At 37.5% G+C, this 23,837-nt stretch overlaps 1 protein-coding gene across 2 annotated transcripts in view; it reads right to left on the reverse strand.

Annotated features, from left to right (window-relative positions):
• The window catches only part of PDE4D (phosphodiesterase 4D), a 330,234-nt gene that overhangs the window by 168,854 nt on the left and 137,543 nt on the right, over nucleotides 1-23,837 (reverse strand). For both annotated transcript variants that reach the window (XM_004422848.3, XM_004422849.3), the window contains exons 3-5: nucleotides 20,427-20,463; nucleotides 12,006-12,079; nucleotides 7,673-7,722 (exon numbers count right to left, since the gene is read on the reverse strand). In XM_004422848.3, coding sequence (XP_004422905.1) covers nucleotides 7,673-7,722; nucleotides 12,006-12,079; nucleotides 20,427-20,463 — 161 coding nt within the window. The remainder of the gene's footprint in view (nucleotides 1-7,672; nucleotides 7,723-12,005; nucleotides 12,080-20,426; nucleotides 20,464-23,837) is intronic.

Genomic DNA, 23,837 nt, shown 5'->3' on the forward strand with positions numbered 1-23,837 from the left:
CTGTCTGGGAGTCTGTCTTTGTGTGTTTATTTTCAAGTATCCCTTGGGTATTCCTTTGATCAGTAGGTTTGGAAAACGTTGCTCTTTTCTAACTCACGGGGTGAGAAAGGGGTACTGCCTGACGTGGACTCTGGTGACATTTAGATCTTCTATTTTCACGATAGCTTTTCTGATCAGGTGGAGGATAATAAAACTGTCTTGTCATAGTTCAATAATCAATGGATAGAATGCTTTTCTACCTAAAAGATATTATTATTTGAAAACATAGTTAATGCTCCACTGTGGCACCCGAATATTGAAATACTATTAGGCAGCATCTCATTAGTACCTTTTAGGTGAGGAGAGGCAAACAGACAACTGAGGCCTGAGAGATACTTATATATTCGTCACTGATTCTACATAAAATGGTGAAGCTATCTGCCTTTGCTACTTACTAGTCAACATCTAAAAATGTCTTAAATTAAATCCAAAACACACAATTAAAATGCATTAAATGTGTACCTATTGCCCACGTAGCACTTTGACATATATTCTTTAAATTGGAAGCATTTTTTTTACATTATTAAAATTTTCTCATAAATAAGTCATTTATAAAAATGTTTTATTATGGAATTTTTTTATACCTACATAGAATTCACATATTATTTAGCATTTGGGTTGTTTTCAATCTTTTAGGCACACAGGCAATGTTGTGATGAACATCTGTGTATGTGACTTCATTTTTCACTTCTTTCCCTCACTCCCTGATCTAACCAATACCAAGTGTTCTCAACTCTACCTCTGAAAAGGGTTGTGAATTCATTCCCTCATCTCCACCGTCAATACAACCAGCACTGGCAGTTCAGAGCCACATTATCTGGAACACGTACTTGGCCTGTAACAACCTCCTAATAAGTGTGAGGCTGCCCCTTAAGTCTTTCTTCTTTTCAGTCTGTTTTCTATACAGTTTCAATGTTGTCATTCTAAAATACGCACTTGCTCCTCTGCTTTGAAATGACTGATGATTTTCCATTGCCCATAAAATAAAGTCCACCTTTGTTTACACTAGTTTCCAAATGCTCTTCACACTATTGCCTTAATCTACTCTTGGAACCTTATGTTCAGTTGGTCCCCCACTCTTTCAACTCTCTTGTCCTTTACTGTTCCCAGTCCCCTGATCCGGACAGGCACTCTATGCTTCCATATCTCACTCTTGCGGGTCCTTTGGTGTCAGGTGATCTCCCCTTAACGGAGAACTCCACATCTGTCAAAGCTCAGCAGAGAGCTTTCCCTAGGTAGAACCGCTTGCCTCTCCTTCAAATACATGTATTTGAATTTGCCTCAACCATGGCACTTAATTATTCATGTTTCTTTCTCCCTAGATTATGGATTCCTTGAAGCCAGAAGTCACCTTTTACTCATCTCTTTATCTCCAACACCTACTTTATTGCATGCCATATATAAGGTGCATAGAAAATATTTGTTTAGCAAATGGATAATACTACTACCACTAATAATAAAATTATAGCAACGACAATACATAACATTTGTTGAATATATTCTGGATACCAATCAATGACTTAGAATTTACCAATGAGAAAATGAAAGCTTAGAGAAGTTAAGTAAATTGACCAAGATTACTCAGCTAGTAAGAAAAAAGCTGGTTTCAACCTCTATGGTTTGACCTTTTTACTGTGCTAACTAAATGAACATGCAGTCTCATTTAATTATTTCAATTAAAATTATAACAAAATACCTAGAGCAGATATTCAGGCAATAGAGATACAATTAAATTATTTTTCTCCATGATTAAGACATATCACTTGTTTTCACTCTTTATAAAACCAAGAATTACTTCAATCAATTCCTGGTCAAAAAGTCACTGTGTCAGACCTGGTCTTTTTACACATTAATAGATATAACTCTACTTATCTAAACAAAAGTATTGGAAGGCAAAACAAGTTAGCTTTATAAGGAAGAAAACAGATCTTACCCTTCTAAAAGATCCTAAGTTTAACTAATAAATAGCCATACTCCACGCCATACTTAAGCAAATCTTTCAGTTCAGTGTTTTTTCTGGAAAAGTCTTTTTAATGTGGGGATTTTTGTATAAGTAAACTCCTTTGGCTCAAAAAATTTAGAACACTCAACAGTCATTAGCTGTATTAAGTACAAAAGTAAAACAAGCAAAAAACTCCGAAAAAAGTCAATGTATAAAAACTTACACAATCTTTATTAATTTTTTATGAAAGCTAGTAAACATAATGTGTACTTATTAGCATTTTTCAATTACATTCCTAAAAAAGCTTACTGAGCACTCATTCTCTGCAATTATTCAAGTGTTGCCACAATCTTTGCTCTTATTAAAAGAAAGAAAGAAAAGAACTACACGATGAAGCTAGTGCCTGCTAGTGGCCGATGAGGAGGTTGAGATTTCTGGGGAAATGGCCTAGTCTTCATCCTCCTCCCTTCACTCTGCCCAACACACATTTCAGTTCAGCGTCTCCTCAGGCCTGACATATTTCTCTCATCCAGATCCCTTCTGCCTTCTTTACGTGGCTCTTGCTTCCAATTATTATCTGATATATATATATAATATATATTTCTTTTTATATTATATATACTACGTTTTTCTATTACACACACACACAGACTTAAAAGGCAGACCTATATAAGTAGCTAGCATCATTACTGTTATTATAAAAAAGTTGCTTAGTTTCCTTTCTTTAATGAGTTCAAAGTGTTCAAAAATTAGCCCAGATATTAACAAAATAATTGTTCCAGTTAAGTATCTTCATTTTTTTCCTCCTCATTGGATTTTAGGAACTGCTTTGTGCTTTAGAAGAACAATAAACACACAAGATTAAGTTTCTTTATGTTTTGACTGAGTAGTATTATTTGGATAGTTCACTTTTTAAATCCTCTACTTACCAACTGACTAAATTCTATTTAGAATGCACTCATTTTTTAAAAGAAGTTATGAATATTCAGGGTTAAAAATACCAAGTGGAGTGGAGACTTAACGTCAAATGTTTTAACTAAAACTACTTTTGTGTAGTTTTATGCTTGTCATGTGTCTCCCTCTATGGGCAAAGAGGAGTCAATTGTACTCATTTTATTGCTGGGATAGAACTTGTATTTTCTAAAGTCCAAAGCCAAAGGCACTTTGCCCTAGGCAGCCAGTCTTTACCTATCTGAAGACCTCTAGGGTATAATCAGTGGATATAATCAAAACAGTTCTAAATATAAAAATCTGTCCAGCAAGAAGATGGAATATGATATTTTCTAATTTTCTAGTCCATGCTATATCCAATGCTATATCTGTTGCTCAGAAATTAATATCCTTCAATACTTGTTTTACGTTCTCCAAAACATATACTTCTAAGGTGGGTCTCAAGGCTACTCTAATCTGACGGATGATTTCATAGGGGCGTAAGAAGGCCCCTGGATTTAGGAAAAGGAATCCTGTATTTATTCCTGGCTCTGCCTCTAAGTAGCATTTTCTTTCACTAGGTCTCAGTTTTCTCATCTTTAAAATAGAGAAGTTTAAATAAATTTTCTCTGACCTACATTCTTGCATGAAATCCTCAATTTGACGACGATTAAACAAAGGGATTGTAAATATGGAAATTAGAAACATATTGAAAAATGATATTGGGAAGACATGACAAGGTTTCATGAGATGGTATTTCTTGAGTTAACATCGTCTGAAAATGAAATGCTCAAAAGGATTAATTGTCCCCAAAGAGACATGGCTGTAGAACACCAGTAGAAAACAGCACAATACAGGTATGGCTTGGGCATCTCTGACTCTTTGCTGCCCTCTCATGTTTCAATACACTCTTTAGTTCTGTTATTCACCGCCCGCTAAGGACCTATGCAGGTGAGCCTTGCTCTAAATAATACACAGATTCCTAAATATGTCCTGTCATTACTGTTTGAGAAAAAATTCATAAAGGAAATGTACCAGAAAAGCTGATACATGATCAACGTCCTCCTCCCCTACTCTATCAGTTTTTAAACTAGCTTTAGGAACAAAAAAACACCAGGCACGGGTTGTAGGACGAAACACTTGGTGAATTACTCCTAACCTGCTGAGCTCTGTTCTTCTTCTAACTCATCTCCTTGAATTCCTGCAACAGCACCGAGTGTTAGGTACTCATATTTCCATCCTTCAAATGCGGAAATAAAGCGAATGAGAGAGACAGGGTTTGCACTCAAGCTCCAAATGCCCCACATCCCCTTCTTGTCATGCCACACTAAAGAACATAATAGCTATTTAGTAGTCAGGCTCTTTGATAAATGCACATTTGGAAGCTTTATTTTAAAAAAAATTGTTAAATCATTTTAGAGCTATGTATTTACTTATTATGTATGTACATAAAAACAGGCAAGTGACTCACATGCTTTAACTCTAATACTATAAGATCAAACTTTCCTGGCTTTAAAACATGTCAAAAGGAATAACCTCAAATGGGGAGAAGGGTCTTCTAAGTTCTGTGGGAGAAAGCTTTAGAAAAACATAGTGTGACATACGTAGACAGCCCAAGTGCTTACAGCCCAAGTGCTTAACTCTTCTTTCGAAAAAATCAGAGTTGATTTATGGAAAAGTCGGAGGGAGGTAATTTTTTTCCTTCAAACAGCTATGACTCAAAAGTAAGTTCGTAGATTTTGAAAATAATCCTGAACAATAGTTTATCACCTACATCACAAAGGCACCAATGTCTGTGGCTGTGATGAGAGGAAGGGACACAGCACTGGGAGCAACAAGAGGCCCCATGCTTGACAGACACAAAGGCAGTGTGTCCACTTTGACCATTTTTGGAGGGCTCCATAATTTTTACTTTTATGACCCTGCAATCTTGTCTTTCTCTCATTCTTCCCTTTCCTTCTTTCATCTTTCTGGCCTATTCTTTCCATCACCTCTAGTTCTATATATAGAGTGGGTCCTACGAACAAAAGCAAATAAAACAACATAAGAAATGATGTACTGAGTGCTTACTCTGTGAAGCACTGTGCTAAGAGCATCCCACATGTGAACTCACTTAATTTAGCAGTAACTGTATTACCCTCATTTTATAAATGGGGACATCGAGGCAGAGAAAGGGTACGTAACCTGCCCAGGGCCACACAGCTGTCATGATAGACCATGCTTTGAAATCTAGACAGGCAGAGGACCCACACTGCACAATTCCAGGAGCACCCCAACAGTGATGTTCTATGGAGTTGCCCTCCAAGGGTGCCCTGGAGCTGTGCCCCACCACAGCCTTTGGGACCAGCCATGAACTTAACCATAAGCTACACCATTCCTCTGGATCCTAAATAAAATTTCTAAGAAGGTCAAGTTCATGTTAAACGGTGCCCCACTGACTCTTTTTAACACTCTTCTGCACCCTTCCCAGGACAACCACAGAGAGATAGCTGGGTTCCAACAATAGGGAGAGTGAACTTGGAGGGAGGACCTGAGTAGTCAGCTGCTGAGGGAGGAAATTCACAACTACCACCTTTTCTGTGTGTTTCAAGTCTTCTATCAAAGTTTCAACCATAACATAAATCATTATTTATGTTTTTAAGGGCCCACTTTTTCAGAATGGGCTCAGGGGAGGGAACCTTCCCCTGCTATTGCCCTCAGTCCCTCACCCTCCATTCCACTTTTCCACCTTGGTTTGCTATGCTTGGGCAAGGAAAAAGACTTCCACTCTCTAGTCAGTTAATTTCCTGTTGTGCTTTGTGATGAATACAGCTGCGCTAAGCAGTTAATGACAGTTAATTAGTTTCCCTTCCTAGATAAGACATTTCTGTAGCTCCACTGTCCCTAGGCCTCAGGTCAGGAACTTGTGGGTACAAATGAGGCCATATTAGCCTTAATTCCCAGATTTCAGTAGCTCATAATTCCCTCTGGTATTGCCCCTGGGCCTCAGTACTATGTGAAAATTTCTGGGAGCTTTTAAGGAGTCTCTCACATGTGTCCAATTGTGTTCCCTTGAGTGCAGCTCCTCTCCCTTTAATCAGTGCTAGGGGACTACCAGGGTGGCCGGAGAGCTGCCCTGACCACTGAGCACCCACCACCTCTTGATGGACACAACAATTTCCACTGGTACCTACAGCTGCTCTTCCGGGAGGACGCTCCTGTGGGGCTGGCTCATATGTGACCTCAAGCCACAAAAGCTTTCAGGGACCAAAATAGCACTGCATTCTGCTCAAACCGCAACATCAGAGTCTTGCTTATTACAAAAATAGCGGGGGGGCAGGGGGTTGCCCCTCTTTACAGGAGTCAGACCCAGTGTGTAGAGCAGGGCTGGAAACCAGGTTCCGTGTGGCCTCTCTCACTAGAGGCCTCAGGCACATGCTCACAAGAGTCAGCCTGGTCATCCCTCAACACAGTCAGGCAAGTGCATGGAAACAAAAGCGTCCCGTTCCACACCACCATCTCAGTTTAGGCTCATTTACATTGACTTCGGATTTCTGAAGAAGAAATCTGTTACTTAAAGAACTTATTTTAATTTATAGGAATTTCAGTTATTGTTCATCTCTTGATCAGTGTCAAGAAGAAAACTGGTGAACCAGACATATACCGTGAAATGACAGTTAAAAATCATCAGCAATAAGATTTTGAAAGATAAACATGGAGAAGAGAACCAATAATGTAATATTCATTGAAATACAAGCCCCATTAGAAAGACATTTAGGAAAGAACAACATTAACAAGTATTCTGGAATCAATTCTGACATAGTGACCACAAAGGAGACCAGTTGAAAAGCGGTGACTGGACATGACGACGTTAACTTTCAAGCAAAGTGTACTCAGTAATAACTTAATAAGGAGCTCCTCAGCATATCATGAGTCGAAGTTCAAGGAAGACACTTGCATCAAATGAAGTATTGATGTAGTATTTGGAGAATATGTTACTTTTCTTCTGGTAGTAATTTTAGAAAACTTAGGTTTTCTTTTCCAGGCAGTTATTTTAATTGGGGTTTTAAGAATGTTTAAATGAATTCAATTTGGTTTCAGGTTCAGCAAAATGAGATCAATTTGTTCCGTTTTGGGTTCAGTTGAGGTCAAGTTCCATGTCTAAAATAGACTAATAGGAATCAGAGTAATTTTATTTTTCTGCCCTTTATGTCCCTCATCCTTCCTTCTACTTTTCTTCCCCAAACCAGCTGTTCTTTCGATCTCATTGAACTTTTCTATAATTACTTCTTCTCTCTTCCCCAAAACTGAATTTATTCTCAACTCTTTGGGTCCAAATCAGGACTACTGGAATGGTGTGCCTTCCTACACACAACTGGGATATCGATTAACCAAGAAGGTATGTTTTATTTATGCTTTCACTTCCGTTAAACCAAGTTACCATATATTAACATCATGCTGATAATACAAGCCTGGAAACATTGCCAACATTTTGAAGGTAATGCTGTCTCTCAAAATACAAATGCCCAGAGCAGTGCTAAACTTAGTAAGAGCACAAATTTAAATGAACTACAAAATGGTACATCAGTAAAGATTTTCCTAGTAATAGCTTAAATGGACAACTTGTGAGATCAATAGAGAAATGGTAATGCAGAGAAGAACTAATGTTTCTAAAATTTTAGAATTGCAGTTTAAAATTGGTGGGTTAATATTAGGTTGAATATTGGAAGATATGGTTTCTTCTTAGACACGAAGAAGAATAAGCTCCCAGATCTTTCTTACCTGTTATGGTGGCTTTGTTGATGGATGGTTGGTTGCACATGGGTGATCTTCTGACAAAGAGAGAAAAACACAAAGCAGTAAATACTCAGTGCTTGTTGATTTGAGAACTCTCTGAGTCATTTCAGATATGCCATTTTAATTTACAAGATTATTTTTAAGTTAGGACATGCAAATGAAGATTTCTTTCAGACTATCCCGTCAAGTTCTTAGGCACTCTTTGTACTATAGTTCAGATCACACGTCAAAGAAGAAAATAGTTAAATCTCAGTGTGATAGACTGTGGGGTAAATAAAGCAGATGTAAATGTCACAGGGACGTGACAGAAGATGAAGTTCTTATTGATTGACTATTTCAATGAAAACAGGACTTACAGAGCAAACACAGACTTTCTGAATTTGAAAAGGTAGCCAATCTACAATTGGTTTTCCTAAAACAGTGTTAATGAACTTTTATTTTTGGCATAAATTCTCATGATTGCCTATACATTATCAGAAGTAAATGACTCCTTGTAAACTATATTACAATTCAAGAAGCTATTTCAACTTCCTCCCTTTTATTTCTTATGTGGAGAAACATCTCTGACACATTTGTTAGAGAGGTATATTAATGACTTGTTCCAATAGATGTTCTAGAGACTGTAGAAATACTATAAACTAAAGGTACTTAAATACATTCTATTGCATATCCTCTAATTTTTCAGATGTTTGCCAAGTTCCACAAGAGAATTATAAACTCCTTGAGGAAAAAAACCATGCTATATGACTAATGTTGTATTCCCTACAGAGCCCAGCACAATGTATCCAGTGCTTAATAAATCATGCTGAAAAAAAGAATATCATTTCTGGAATGTCCATTAAAATAGTGATTTTTATAAGAAAAACTTTAAAAAATAGACACATTTAAGCATGTTTGCACAATTTTTGTTTTTTTTGTTTTTTGGTACTTCTACTGATGGCTAACACTTAATAAGCACTTACTGTGTGTCAGACACTGGGCTAAATGAGCACTTTAGATGAATTATCTCATTTGCTCCTCACAGCAAACCTTAAGGCAGGCAGTCTCATTGTTCCCATTGTACCAGTGAGGAAAACAAAGCTTTGGGAAGTTGAATAACTTGTTCAAAGTAAGAAAGCTGAGATTTGAACTAGAGTAAGGTGATTCCAGGGCTGTGCTCTGCTATGTTGCTTTATTTTCAGGATGCCTTTGTGGAACCTGGACCAACAGCCACACATCTGTGCAGATGGCAGGCTCTTGCAGAGCCCTGTTCAAATCTGCCTTCCTGAGATGATGAATCTCTTGGTAGGGCTGGGAGACACTTGGGGAAAGGAGTCTGCTACTTTGTAAATTCTCAGTCTTGGTTCCAGTCAGCGTCTGGCTCTGTCTCATTGCTCTTAAGTTTACTGATGTCAATTTGGGATTGAAATTTTGTATTTGATTGAAAACTCACCAAAATTTACTTCTAAATTATTTTAGTTTCTATTATGAAATAAAAAGGGAAAATTTGAAACTTGATTAATGCTTCATAGAACAGAAAGGTTAATGTTTTAAACTGCTGCTCTAAAAGAGCTCTGATCTGTATACTACTAGTTATCTTCTTGCTGAGAGCTTATCATTCCAATAATTTATATATTGATTACTCCTTCTTAGTCTTTGCTCTGTGAAAATTTATAAAGCACTGATTTTGTCTGGGAAAAGTATCAAATGAATACTTGTAAACTTTCCTATAGTTTTGGAAAACCAAATTTTTGACTCATTACTTATTATCTTCTCTTAATACCAATCCTATGACGGGCATTTGGGAACTTGATACTTCAACAAATAACGACAAGCAGAAAATATTAGTCATTCGATCCATGGTTACAGTGATAAATCATTTAATGAAGAATGAGCCAGAACTCACTTTCAGAATGAAAAATCTCAAGGGTAAGAAAGAGCAAGGTAATAGGAACTAGTAGTGGGTTAATAAAAGTCAGCAACGTGCATTTCAGTACCCACAGGCGTCAGGGCTGCAAATGCATTCTTTCTAGACTCCTTCCTTGTAAGCAAACAAAAAGGTGAATTGTGCAAGGTAGCGCACGCCTTCCACAAAATCCAAGGATGAGCATGGAAGTGTTCCAGTGGCACTGGGAGCGCCCAGCAGGGAAATTCTGATTCTCTCAGGGTCATCATGTGATGAGCCAGGGATATATCCACTTTGCCATCACTGAACAGAACAGAGCCTGGCTGTATGTAGATTGAATTCTACTATTCTGATACCTGAGGAGGCTGATTTGGTTTGAATCAGTAAAGGAGGTACAAATCCGCATTGACCAAAAGAAAGACCACAAAGGCCCTTGCTTAGAGTCTACCAGATAATATTGTTTGGCGAGATGTCACCCTGGGCATTCTATAGTAGCTCAAGATCAGGCATAAACTATGATTTTTCTACCCTCCTCTAGCTGTTCTTTTCCATTTTAATCTGTTTGTCCCTGTAAATTAGTTGAAAACTTCTGTCTTGCATAGAATGGGCCTCAGGTCATTTCTTTGGAGACAGAAGGCCAGTCTCATGCCTTCACATCTGTCTGATGAACTGTTTGCCTGCCACAGGTTTAAATGCTGGTACCCAAGTGACCATGTCTGAAGGAAGCATAAAAGGAGTTATACAGTTTCTTGTTCACCTTTTAAAGGCAATATCTCAATTTCTTGTATAAAAATTGAGACTAAAAAAGTGTGGGAGTGACATCAGTAATTTCGTTCCTCCTGCAGGGCTGAGGTTTTCCAAAGAGGAGGTGACTTCACCTCTGAGCTACCAAACGCCAAAAGCCCCAAGGGGCCGTTGAGGTCGGCGTGATATTGTACAGCCATGGAGCAAAGAAGGCATGTTTCGTAATGAAGAAATACCTCAAAGCACACCCTCAGGTTCCACACGCTGCATCACCACGTCACTCTTCCAGCCAACAAGCACATGCAGAGTGAGTACTCTGTCTGAGTATTACACTAGGCACCGGGAATACAAATGTGAACCAGATGCAACCCCTGCTGACTGGGGACTGACATTCTCAAGGAGCACTCAGACAAGCAAATCAGCAACTGCAGCAGAGAGACGTGTGCTCAAACAGGCGTTAGGTGCTGGATGCGATCAGACAGAGATGGAAAGGCATACCACCCAGTCTGGGGCCTGTTTGCCTGCTAGTCAGGGACGATGGCCCAAAAGGAATTACATTTAAGCTGGGACCCAAAGAATGAATTACAGTTAGCCCAGCAGATGAGGAGGGGAAGAAGAAGGTGAGAAATGTTCAGGCTGAGGGAACAGGACTGCAAAAATTCATTACCTGGAAAACATGACAATCAACTGAAGCTTCTGGGTTCCATTCCAGTTATTTGCATTTCGACATTTATATTGATATTTTAAAAACCTTTTTATATCACAGGAGTATGTGCATAATGGCCACAGCTTTTTTTAATCAGGGAAAGTGTGAATTTGGGGGTTCAACTATATTATTACGGGATGGGAAGTTCAGATTTTTTTCATATTCTTTAAGAAGTAGTAACTACTATGAAATTTTATACAGTTAGATAAGTTATAATTCCAAATAAATTTTTATTCACTGTCCTCTTAATATTGATTTAAGGAAATGTTTTTTCTGCTGGAAAATTCTTTGAAGTTGATATTTTAATGATAACATTTTATTTATTATTAATAACAGATTGTCAAAATAATGAGCAGTTGAATAACTAATGTTTTCCATTTAATCTTTAAAAATTAATTTTGTCTTTTTAGATTTTTCACCTTTATTAGAACCCCAAAATTATAATCATTTGCCATCTCAGCTTTCCTTCGTTCAAATGCTTCCCCTGTCATAAGACAAATCACAATTTTATTGATTGCTACATGATGCTGCGGATCTGATAGTCTGTAACAGCAGGAGAATCCAAGATCTTTGCTATGATATGGTGCTTCTCCAAGGAATTGTTTTCTTAGAATTAAGAAGATGACTCTGGATTGACTTTAAGGTTTGATGAGATTATATGTCCATGGTTAATTTACGAAGTTAGCCAAACCTATAAAGTTACCCTCAGAGTAAATAACTGAGCACAGGACTCTTTATGCCAGGTGATTTCTGACAGATGGAATCACCGTATTTATTTGTCATACTGCTTCATTTCTGATATTAGAACCATCACTACAAAGTATTTATAGAAAATGAACAGGACATCATATGACTTAGAGTAAATGGTTAGACAGCATGGCAACAACTCAGAGAAATCTAACATATTGCTTTCAGTTCAATCAAATTGAAAGAACACTGTATAAAAGTTGAGCAAGAAGGAGGGGGAGAAAAGGATAACTTACTTGCTAGGTGCTCGATCTTGCAAATTAGTTAATGCAGCAAAGTTGTTTCGAACAGTTCGCAGGCTCGCCAAGACCTACAAAAAAGGATTCTTTAAACTTCTTGAAGTATGGCCATCTTTAATGCACTTTAAAATGATTTGGTGATTTTAAAAAATGGTTTATTAAGTGAAAACTTGATATTGCTGGAAATTTAGTTTTATATACCACTAAAGAATCTCCCAGCACTTAGTGAAGTTTATATGTATCTATCTGAAATCCATAGAGGTCAGACTGCAAAGATTTTCCAGATATTTCTCCTCATTGTCTATGAATAGAGTGACAGTAGCAGTACTTTCCACACTTTTCCTGGATTCTGCAGCCACTGAAACAATATCCCAGGCAATATGTATATATATAGTGTTGTTGTATTTTATGCAAATTTAAAATAGCGTAATATAAAATATTCATAAAGTCTCACTTTAGGAATAAAATTTAAAACAAATTATCCCCAAATTCTCTTCAAAAATTCACCAAGAATGTCATAATTTCAAAGTCAGCAGGCTAAATAAATTTTAAATTTTTTCACCTTTGCCACATGGCCACTCTAGCTGGAAAACAGAAATTCTTTTCTTTGTAAACGTGATCCGAATTATGAATTACAAGGTTCTCAGGGATGCGTTTCTCACATAAAATGGGACCGCCCTGTATGTGCACAGTGCCTGTTGTGCAGAAGACAGTCAACAAAAATGTGTTGAATAAATGAATACGAAGACACAACATATGCACACACACAGGCAGGATCACTAGGTCCCACTGTCTCTGATTGCCCTTCCTTTTCCTAATTCTAGTGAAACTAGAAAGTGGCAAAAGAAATGGAAGTGAGACTAGGAGAGAAAAGTTACAAGATCCTTACCCCCCTCACTTTCTCCTAGAGTGGGCCAGTTTCCCCCAGGGTGTAGCTGATATTAGGAGAGATTATAGGTAATCTGGGTGACAACTAGCATGTTAAATTTATCTAAAACAGAGATTTCAAATGTCCTATTGGGCACTGCATAACAACCCTGGCTCTGGGACACATTGAATGTGTAAACTTAGTCAAGTTACATAATCTCTCTGTACCTCAGTTTCCCCATCTGTAAACTGGGATAGTAATATCCACCTCACAGGCTTGCTGTGAAGATGATATGAAATGACAAGTTAGGTGCTGGACACAAATAGTGTCCAGCAAATAGAAAGCACTCAGTGAACAGTAAGCCCATTATGGCAGTATTCCATTGGATTAATGATCTGGCAAGTGTGTAGTTAGCACCTATCATTGATAATATGGGGGGATGCCAAATTTATAATTGCTCCAAGGATTCCAGAACTGTTTCCAGAATTTTTTCATCTGGCACTGACCTAAACTAACATCAGTCTAAATTTTTTCTAAGGCGAAAATGTCTCAGACATTTTTGAAACTGGCATTAATTCACTGGGGTGCTGTTTATGCCCTGGGACAGTGACCCTAGAGCATTATCCCCTGAAAGAGGTGATGGTGCTTCCTTAGGTGCCAGCCATGATTAACTCAGTCACTGGAAAAACCTGGCTCATTATCACACATAAACAACTCACAGAGCTGAAATGTCACGCTGCCTATGACGGAGTAGTCAAATAACCATCAGCTGACACAAGGCCACCGTGCCTTTCATGAGGCATGAAATCTTGAATGATACAGAAAGAGATCTGACAAATGATCTGCTGTCACTAAACCATGCAGGCTTGATTTACGCTTTAAAAATTTAATATCAAATGCACTGATACAGCATTTTAAATAAGATTATTGCACTCCCTAGTCGATCCTTTTTCTAGGGAAAATTTTAACCTCAGGATTCTGAGAATTTTATTCTAATAAGTTATGGTAATTGCACTGCACTGACAGCTGGGTAAACAGAAATAGTACTGCAGGTAATTCATGTTGAATGCTCATTTGAAAGGAAACATTAGCTCATGAAAGATATGCTACAATTGTTTTTCTGTAAAAAGGTTTTTGACTCTATTATAACAAAGATATTAAATTAGACTATTTGGTTTGGTTTTTAATTTAAATATAATGTATTTATTTTGAATAATCTATATCTTCACATGGTGCAGAATTTAAACAGAACAAAAGGGTAGAAGTACAATGTTTCCCCCTAAATAATAAAGACAAAAATAAAAATTACTGTTATTTCTGAGAGGAGGCAGGTAGATGAACTGCAGAAGGACATTCAGGGGCATTAAAAATATTGGTACTGTTCTATTTCTTAAACTGTTGATTTTAGTATTATTCTTTATATTGTAGATAATCACTAGATATATTCACTTATATGTATGAAATATTTCAAAATAAAAAGTGAAAAAAGAAACATTCCTCCTAGCCTCTCCTCCAGGCATACAGCTGCCTGTCCCCTCTACTAATCGACTTTTAGGTTGTCTCCTAAATTTCGCTTTTCCAAACACTACTACAATAAATTAACCTTGTAGAGACATCATTCCCTATGTGTGCAAGCATTAGATCCTTGTTTTTTGTGATAGGAGAAATAATATTTTATAAACTTTATATTAAGTATTAACTATTATCTTCTGCACTATGACACATATGATATCTTGGCAGAAGTGTAAAGAAAAGTTCCAGATGAAGCTTATAAGGAAGTATTGCCCGAGGCCTGGGTGATTGTCCTGGGCGTCTGCATCACCAATGCACTGCCTTAGTCTTTCATGATCTCACTTGCATTGCAGGACACAGAGATGAGGCATCTGCTGCTATAGGCTGTGGGGGAGAACTGGAAACAGGTTACTCAAGCCCCTGAGTTAGGGTTCAGTTACTCTTTGCTTTTGTTCTAGGAAAGCCCTCACTCCCCTTGAATTCAACCCTTTAAGAACTATAGTCAGAGTTTTAATACTCCTATAATTTTCTTCACTCTGTAATGCTTGCTAACCAAAAAGGTTCCTGAGGTTTTCTGTCACACAGCTCAATGGTTAGAAAATTAAGGTCATTTTTTTCTCTTCTGCCCCTCCAAGCAAAAGTGTAATCAGTCAAAGTCAAAAATACATTGGGGAGGATGCAAAATATATACACTTCAGGAATTATGATAGTGCTATGGAAAACTTCTGCACAGAGATAGATCATGTACTAACCCATGAGAGGGATTAAGTGTTATTTACACACCCTAATCTCACATTTTCTTAGGTACTTCTAAACATTTATTAACCAATAAGATTCACTGAAAATAGAAAAATGTGGGCTTCACTAAAAAGTTAAACAACTGAACATAATAGCCTAAAAGAAATATATATTTATATAATAATGATTTCTTGAAAAGATTTAAAGAGGAGTTCACTTTAAAAAAAGGAAAACGATGTGGCAACAATGTTCTCGTTAAAAACTCCTGCTTAAAAAATAATAGCAAAGAAAAATGATTTTGAGGACTGTTTTTCATGCCAAATACACTTTACGCCTCTAGATGGCAATAAAACACAGACCATGAGTTGCCACTGGCTGGGGGAAGGGGAGGGAGAAAGAATTTCTTGCCTTGGTTTTTTACCTCCAGAAAAAAACTGGAGTCACATTATGATTATTTACCAGATAGAAAGGTCATTTTGATAAAAAAGAAAACCTCTTTCCAAGTTATGTTTTGGTTAAACCATATAAAACAGCTGTTTTTGTATGACAACAAAGGTTGAATGTTAATTTCATATAGTTCAACCTACAAACTATTTAGATTCCTAGAAGATGCTGTCATTTATTTTAAGGAAGGATAAAGAAAAACTAACAGATAGAAGCAACTGAAATGTGATCATTATCTTCTTTCACAGCCGGGCAAGGAGAGCCTGGCGGATTCAGCAAGCTGCCGAATGTGATGAGACCACAAGACGGCTGCTGCTGCGTGAAATGGGGAAGGTGGGGAAGGGACATGCAGGAGAATTAAAAATATACTGGCAATGTTCTATTACCAGTGGAATAGTAATGTTCTATAGTGTTAATAATGACTACATTTTTTATAAAATTATCCCAGGTGCTGTATTTTGGTTAAAGGTAAAATGACTTAGTTGTTCCTACCCTGTATTTTTTTGTGTGTGTGAGGAAGATCAGCCCTGAGCTAACATCTGATGCCAATCCTCCTCTTTTTCTTTTTCTTTTTTTTCTTTGCTGAGGAAGATTGGCCCTGGGCTAATATCCATGCCCATCTTCCTCTACTTTACGCAGGATGCCGCCACAGCATGGCTTGACAAGCAGTGCATCTGTGCATGCTGGGGATCCGAACCTGTGAACCCCAGGCCACCGCATTGGAGTGCACGCACTTAACCGCCCTGTCACCAGGCCGGCCCCCTGAACCTGTATTTTTAAATCAGACATATCTCCTTAGTCTGAATGACGTGAGGGTTCCTCTAGGTATCCAAGATATTTAGGTATTTTCTGTCTTTTACTTAATCAAAGATTCCACCTTTTTTTTTTTTTTTTTAACATTTCATACTTCCAGATGAGAATTCTAGTCCACTTAGAGTTTTACAAGGTAGTCATATCACAAATAACGGGACTGGTGGGGCTAGAAGCAGCTGACTACAAAGCAGGGTTGCCTATATCTATCTCATCAGTGTTGTGTCTCCGTGGTGTTCCTTTGGAGTTCCTTGGGCCCCTGCAAGAACTCAGGCCAAATTGTTATGACACTCTCAGGAGGAAAAGGCCAGTTGCCGAGTGGCATGATGTGGCACAACGTTGGGATTCCTCTCAACACTCAGCCTTCCTGCCTAAGGAAATCCCCACCCAAAAAGATTTCAACACAAACATAGGAGAATATTTCAAAATGGAAATAAATAAAATACTTAAAGCTGTCACTTTTTCTGGGGATCAAGAGGAGTCTGAGCTTATAGGGAAAAACATTAGAAATTAGAAGTGGAACAGAGTTGAGGTTAAACATTAGCAAGATTTCTCACCCTGACAGCGTTGTAGACATGGAACTAGAATATGGGGAGTATCTTGGGATTCTTTCTGAAGATTACATCTATCCAAGATGTTTTAGGTTTCAGCCCTATCCATCAGAGTGAAATATATCCTTGCATGACTTCCTAAGTTCTCTTACAACTTAGGATCTTAGTCTCTTAGTTTCACAGGAAATCATGATTGGGAAAAAAACAGGGAGGGATCCTTTCATGTTTTGGAGATGTACTCAGACACAAAGAAATGAGTTCTGTCCCAAGAAGAGGCAGAAGATGAGATGGGCTTTGGGAAAAGACCTTTGACCGCTTTTACAGTGGGAGGCCCATTTTAAAGAATTATGGGAAAGAAAATACACACAGAAAAACAAACACCTAAAGGGATATAAAGTAAAATGTGAATACTAGTTATTTTGGGGTTTGGAATTATGGGAAATTTTCCTTTTCTTCCTTTTGCTTATATTTCTTTTTAAAACATTTTATGCAAAAGAAATTTTATTTTGAAAGCAGTATGCCTTTTGCACCAGAAGAATTTAGTGCGAAATTCCAAACCCCAAAGCATGCCGGGGACAGGGCAGAATTCTTTGCCCTATTTGAAAATTTCCCTGAGTGACTTGTCTAAAATCAACTGTCTTCTGTCCATTGCCAAAAGCAACTATGGTATATTAGACCGAATACTGTTGGTATCACTTCAAGTGACATAAGCAGCATCTACTATTTTAAGTATTATAATATTTAGCAGTAAATGGTGAATATTCTATCCTGTATTAAAAATGTGAGGAGTGGGCCGGCCCCATGGCTTAGCGGTTACATGCGCGCACTCCACTGCTGGCGGCCCGGGTTCGGATCCCGGGCGCGCACTGACACACTGCTTCTCCGGCCATGCTGAGGCCGCATCCCACATACAGCAGCTAGAAGGATGTGCAACCACGACATATAACTATCTACTGGAGCTTTGGGGGAAAAATAAATAAATAAAAATTTAAAAAAAAAAAAATGTGAGGAGTTATTGCTTAGGTCAACAAAATAAGCTAGTTGTGCCCAATAGGGCTTAAGAAAAGGCCACAGACAAACTGCCACTAACTGGGCCTTCTTTCTTACCTGCTTTCCATAAGATGCTCTATCAATGGCGAAATTGTCAGGGTTTAACAGGCTTTTTCTTTCTTTCTTTCTTTTTTTAATTCGAGTAGCGCTTTCCAGATCATATACCCTAGTAAACGTCATTTGTAAAAACTGTGATGAAGCCACTTAAAAAGAATCCGCAGCCCCTGGGGCGCTGACCACCTTCCAGGAGGTGTTATGAGTCATTAAGCTAATCATAAGCCAACTCTTCTAAATAAACTCCAGGCTTATTTTCAGGCATCAGATATGCCTACATATTACACAGAGTTGGTTTATATTCAAAGTTCTAATTTCAACGGTCTTAAGTATACATATTTATTTAAACAGTTTACTAACAGACTAAATGATATTTCACACATATATATATATTTCTCAGTGTACTGAAATTCTATTAGTTTTTTGGAGATTTTCGGTGCACTACAGAAAATGTCTGATTATGTAAAAGACTAGATTTCTCTAGAATTTAAGAGCACTGATGGCAAGGACGAAGCCAAATTTATTAATGTATTTATTGGAGATTAATAAATACTACTTGAAATAAAGAGCTAAGATATCACATACAGAATATTTTTTCATTTTTTACTATATATTTAGATATATATGTCTTACAACAATACCTGGAGATTTTAGTTAGAAGCAAGAATAGCTACCTGAATAAACTCAAGTTGGAATGACTTTCTACATTTGGTGATGGTTACTTATAGTATTTTGCCTGACTTGATCTGTTCACCTAGCTCTCAGCTCTTAGAAATAAAATTATGGGTTCTCACTAGTAATCAATTAAAAATCCTTAGCTTTATATGATTTTGTTATCACAACATATGATTAAAACATATGTGTGTCAATTTGTTTGAACATAGAAATATAGGCACTAGAAGGAATTTATGATCTCCAGCAAAACTTTAAGCAAAGAAGACATTAACCTTCTGAAAGGGATGATGGTTGTATTCTATTTTTAATCGCTGCATTAATGAAAAAAACCATTATTATGCAGTGTGTTACTTATGGATTCATTAAATTTTTTACCTAAATTATAGCAATTACAAAATTTCAGGAAATTTGAAAGAGTAGAAGAATTATACATAATCTGATGATGCAAACACCGTTATTATGCATTTTTTAGAAAACAATATCTATTATGACATTTTAGAGATGAAAGAGCCCTTACTGATAACAACACTTAAAGTTCATTAAGTATTTTATTTTCTAGAAATTGTGCTGAGGATTTTACAAGCTTGATATTATTTCAATCTCTTAATAATCTTATGAGGCGGGTACCCTTGGAATCGTCATTTAGCAGAGGAGGAAACTAGGCTTGGAAATTTCAGTGACTTGCCCAAGGCCATTCACTTAGCAGAGGAGGAGATGAGGTTTGAACTGGGGCCTATCTTTATCCAGCAGAGTCCTTCAATTTTACCAGTTGGATAAAAGAAGTCTTAGAGAAGTTAAATGAGTTGCCCACGGCACTAGAGCTAGTTCTGACATAGCCCTGATTATGATTTTTATAACCTCTCTGGATCATACGTATTACAGTATTTAACATTTCTCATTAACAGTCAGCATTGGCTTTAATTCTATTTCATGCCCCAAGTTAAATGAGTTTTATCCCATTCTGTCCCTAGTTTGTCTATACCAATGGCTTTCAACTTTTCCCAGAAAAAATACAGGTGCTTGGATCCGACCCTAGATTTTTGGATTCAATTGATCAGGGGTGTGGCCTGGAATAAAAGCTTTCCAGGTGATTCTAACGTGTAGCTAGGGTTGAGAAGCACTGGTCTATACAAAGAATATCTGGTTATCAACCATCTTATACATATTCCAAAATGCTTTAGATCATTTTATCACCTTCTAGCGTTTATGTCATGTGGTTAAAGTATTTTCATGATTTGTATACGTAAAAGGAACAAATAAACATAAATATATCACTCAACATAAATATATATAAAAGTTAAATTTTGTACAAATGACATGTCAAAAAATGAGTAAATAAAGTGTCAGGTTGAATTGTAATATTGAATTTCATGCACTGATCATGTACCTAATTATACTAAAGGTAATTTAATCCATGATATAGCCTTCTGCTTCTAGTGCTTTGTCAGTTAAGGAAATATGGTCCCATTTAAGTATGTCACTTAGGTAATTTGTAATTTGAAGCAAAGATACTCTTCAGGCCTTGGATTTATAGGAAACAGCTCAATATGGCCAAGGACACATTCTCTAGCATTGCCTTTGAATTACTTGAATGAACCACAGAATTTGTATTTGTACTTGCGCTTGATTCAAAATGAAATCAAGAACCAGAACTAATGCCCCAAATTCAATTTTCAGATTTGTGAGAAACCTTCCCATTTACCAAACTGTGCTTACCTGAGCAAATGGAGTCACAATCAAGTCATCTCCATGTCTGAAAAAGAAACCAAATCCCGTGTTAGACGTTGCTGATAACTCTATGACCTCTTTTGATCACTATTAAAGGGTAAGTTCCACTTGCATAAATTCTCATAGAGAATTACAGTAATTCCATCTTTACTCTTCAGCACATACTTCTTCCCAGCCACTGGAGTAAAAATATGTCTTCTGGGATGTTAACCATTGTCCAGTTCCCTGGGTAAAAAGCGGGGCTTCTTGATCATCAACCAAGGTCACTGTTGCTTATTAAGCACAGAGGAGATACAACAGCAGAAATGGAGTTCCAGCAGTGAGACCTCTTATTGTAGGTATTAGCAAGGAGTGTGCAGAAGCAGCCAGCACCTGCAGTGGCTTCGGTGAGAGGCCCCTGGACCATCTGACATTTGAAGGTGATGAGCATGGAGTGTTCCACATCACCGTGTGTGAGTCTTGGACAGGCTAGGAACTGTAGATGACACGGGACTGCATCATACACTAATAAAAACCCAGTGAAACTTTTCAACTGACTCAGAGCCCAGCCGCTGTAGTTACGGGGGAATGTTAGCCTGTGTGTGCTGTTGCTGCAGCAACCTCAGCTACACCATGCCTGGGGATGCAGGGGCAAGGTGTCAGCATGACATGCCTCGGAGGCACAGGGAAAGGCGGGGAATGTTGTGCAACATTCCACTTGGAGGAAAGTGAGAAACCAGGGCCCGCAGTTCTTTCGTGGTATTTCCTAGCATGAATACCTCGTGAGAAGGATTTCCAAAATCTCCATGGGTTTCTTGATTTAGCTAGCTGAAGCTCTTTAATCAAAAGGGAATGTAATTATTCTACACGGAAAACTTCCTAGACATGCCCCTAACTGAGAACCCTGCAAGTGAACCTTTCACTCACTCATGAACGATTCTGAAAAGGGCCCGAATGACCTAAAACAACATTCACGAAATACACTTCAGCACAAGCAGCATATGGATGACATTAATAAACAGATCATTACCAGTAATTAGGCCAATTGTTATGGTCATCACCAAATTACGCAGAGATCTTGAAATTCAGAGTGGGAAAATAAAAAGCAGAAAAAGGTCACAACACATTTTAAAGGAAAGGTGTTATTTTGCATCCCATTAGTTCTAGAATTACATTTTTTGAGGGACACTTGTTCTTTGTAGAGATTGTTCAGACAGCCAAGATTAAAGTAATATGAAATCTAGATATTTTCCCAAGGTACAGTCTTTTCTTCCATTTTATTCTTTATAGTTGCCTAACTACCAAGTTTATTTTCTAAGAACTAAGTCATCTTGACCAAAGCACATCATCAACTTGAAATTAATCTCTGAAAGTAAGTCTTCTAATTTTTTACATGAATTACATTGGATTTGAATCACTCTAAACTGAAAAGAGTGTGAATGTTTATTAAAATAGTTAATTCTGTCTTTGGCTGTATTTCATTCCCAAGCACTGTAAAGATATATTTAGAATATACATATTTAGGACAATTTATCAGTCTTGCTTCCTTTCCCTATCAAAGCATAAAGAAAGACAGTTATAATTTTAATGAAGGAGATATTGCCCAGAAATTGTTTTTTCCAAATATCTCAAGATTGTTTCATTTTAGTAACAGTAAAATTATTTCTAGCATTTCAGTGGCAAATGTCCTCAATAAAGGGCAGGTTATATCCTATCCTTTTCTTTTTAAAATTATGTAATGCTTAAATTATCTTTTAATATATACTGAATATATAATTTTAAAATCTTTGTCTAAGTCCTCACCTCAATATTAAAATGTCTTATCAGAACTACTGTCATAAGTACAATGATGCAGGTAAGATATTATTTTGTGTATAGAAGAAAATAAATGTAATATGAACATATTTTTTAATTGTATCCTGTAATTTGCTTATAATACTCAAAAATCCAATCTGGTAATTAAGATCCATTCAGAAGATTCATTTTGTTACCATATACAGTTTGGTTTAAAGTATGTGTGAGTTTTAATGAACTGAATAAATGCACACACCAAAAAAAGCCTCGGGTAGAAAATGATTCTGAAATGCTGCATTTGAACAACTTTCTCAACAAGGAAACTTAGCTACTTGAAGTGTGGTTAGAAGAGACTGTAATACTACACAATAAGATTATCAGGGCTTCCTAAAATGAGAAGAGACTGTTCGGGTCCCCTATAAATTGATAGAAGCTAGATTCAAATTTGCACAGTGAGCATTGCCTGGAGACCTGAAACTGTACCTCCTGGTGACATGATTTTTCTGGAGAGGACTATGTAATATTGTCTTTTATTTAAATAAAAAGAAACAAACATAACAACAACAAACTTAAGAAAGCAACTGGGATCTGCTTTAAAAAAAACTGCTTTGTTTTTAGGATTGGAGTATTTACGGAGGACAGGTGGGGAGAGAGCGAGGGCTAGCGGGGCGGGACATTGTATGTATTGTCAAAATTGACTATAGTGGAGCCATTTTAAAATGAAGTTGGAGCTGCCTTTCTAGAGAAACTCCTTTGCTCTTTTGAATCATGGACTGGGCCAGACCTTTGGACTGGGCCAAAATGGCAATTGTTTTATAAGCAATTGTTTGAGAAGTCAGCAGGAAAATGGACATCCTGATAGCAAAGACTGAGGATTGTGGACTTTCTGTAGAATCAATAGTCAATCAATGTTTAGCCAAGACTAACTTCTGCCTCCAACTCCAATTAAAATTCATTGTAACACAAACTTCTCTTCTTTGCCTTTAAAACCACAGACTTGCACTTCCTAGCAGGACACTACTTGGGTTTCTACCTGAACCTGTGCTCCCTTAATGGCAGTTCTTTGATCCCAAGTAAACACTATGCCTCTTAAACTGGTTTGTGTTTTTGAAGGCTGACAGTATGTATATATGTATGTACGTAAGTATGTATGTATATGAGTATGTATGTGTGTGAGTACGTACGTATATACGTATATAAGTATGTATGCATGTGGATGATGACAAGATTGGTACCTACGTAATAGTCACAGCAGAGTCAGTGCCATGCAGGTCTCCAGTCTCATGATGTAGAAGGAGGGGCCGCGTGCTCAGTCGCCTGACCTGGTTACCAAGGGCTGAACCAGAGTCACCCCCTCCAGCCCTTGTGGGCAGCCTCTCCCCTCTCCCAAAGAGAAGGACTTGCTGGGTCCTGAGCCAGCGCTACTGGAGGCAGGGAATTACAGGGCTCAGCGTGCACTATTGAATTTTCTGTTTTTCTGAAGAGGAATGACGGTAGAGTTAAGAACTACTCTCTATGCCTTTGGCCATCATTCCCCTAGTTCTGCATTATTTCCGACTTTATTTTCTACCCTCATTCTTTCTGTAATAAGAAGCCAGAAACATTGCAAGAAACTGAAGGAGAGAA

This window comes from Ceratotherium simum, chromosome 18 (genome assembly GCF_057802395.1).
Source record: "Ceratotherium simum simum isolate JZ-2026a chromosome 18, ASM5780239v1, whole genome shotgun sequence".
Lineage (NCBI taxonomy): Eukaryota > Metazoa > Chordata > Mammalia > Perissodactyla > Rhinocerotidae > Ceratotherium > Ceratotherium simum.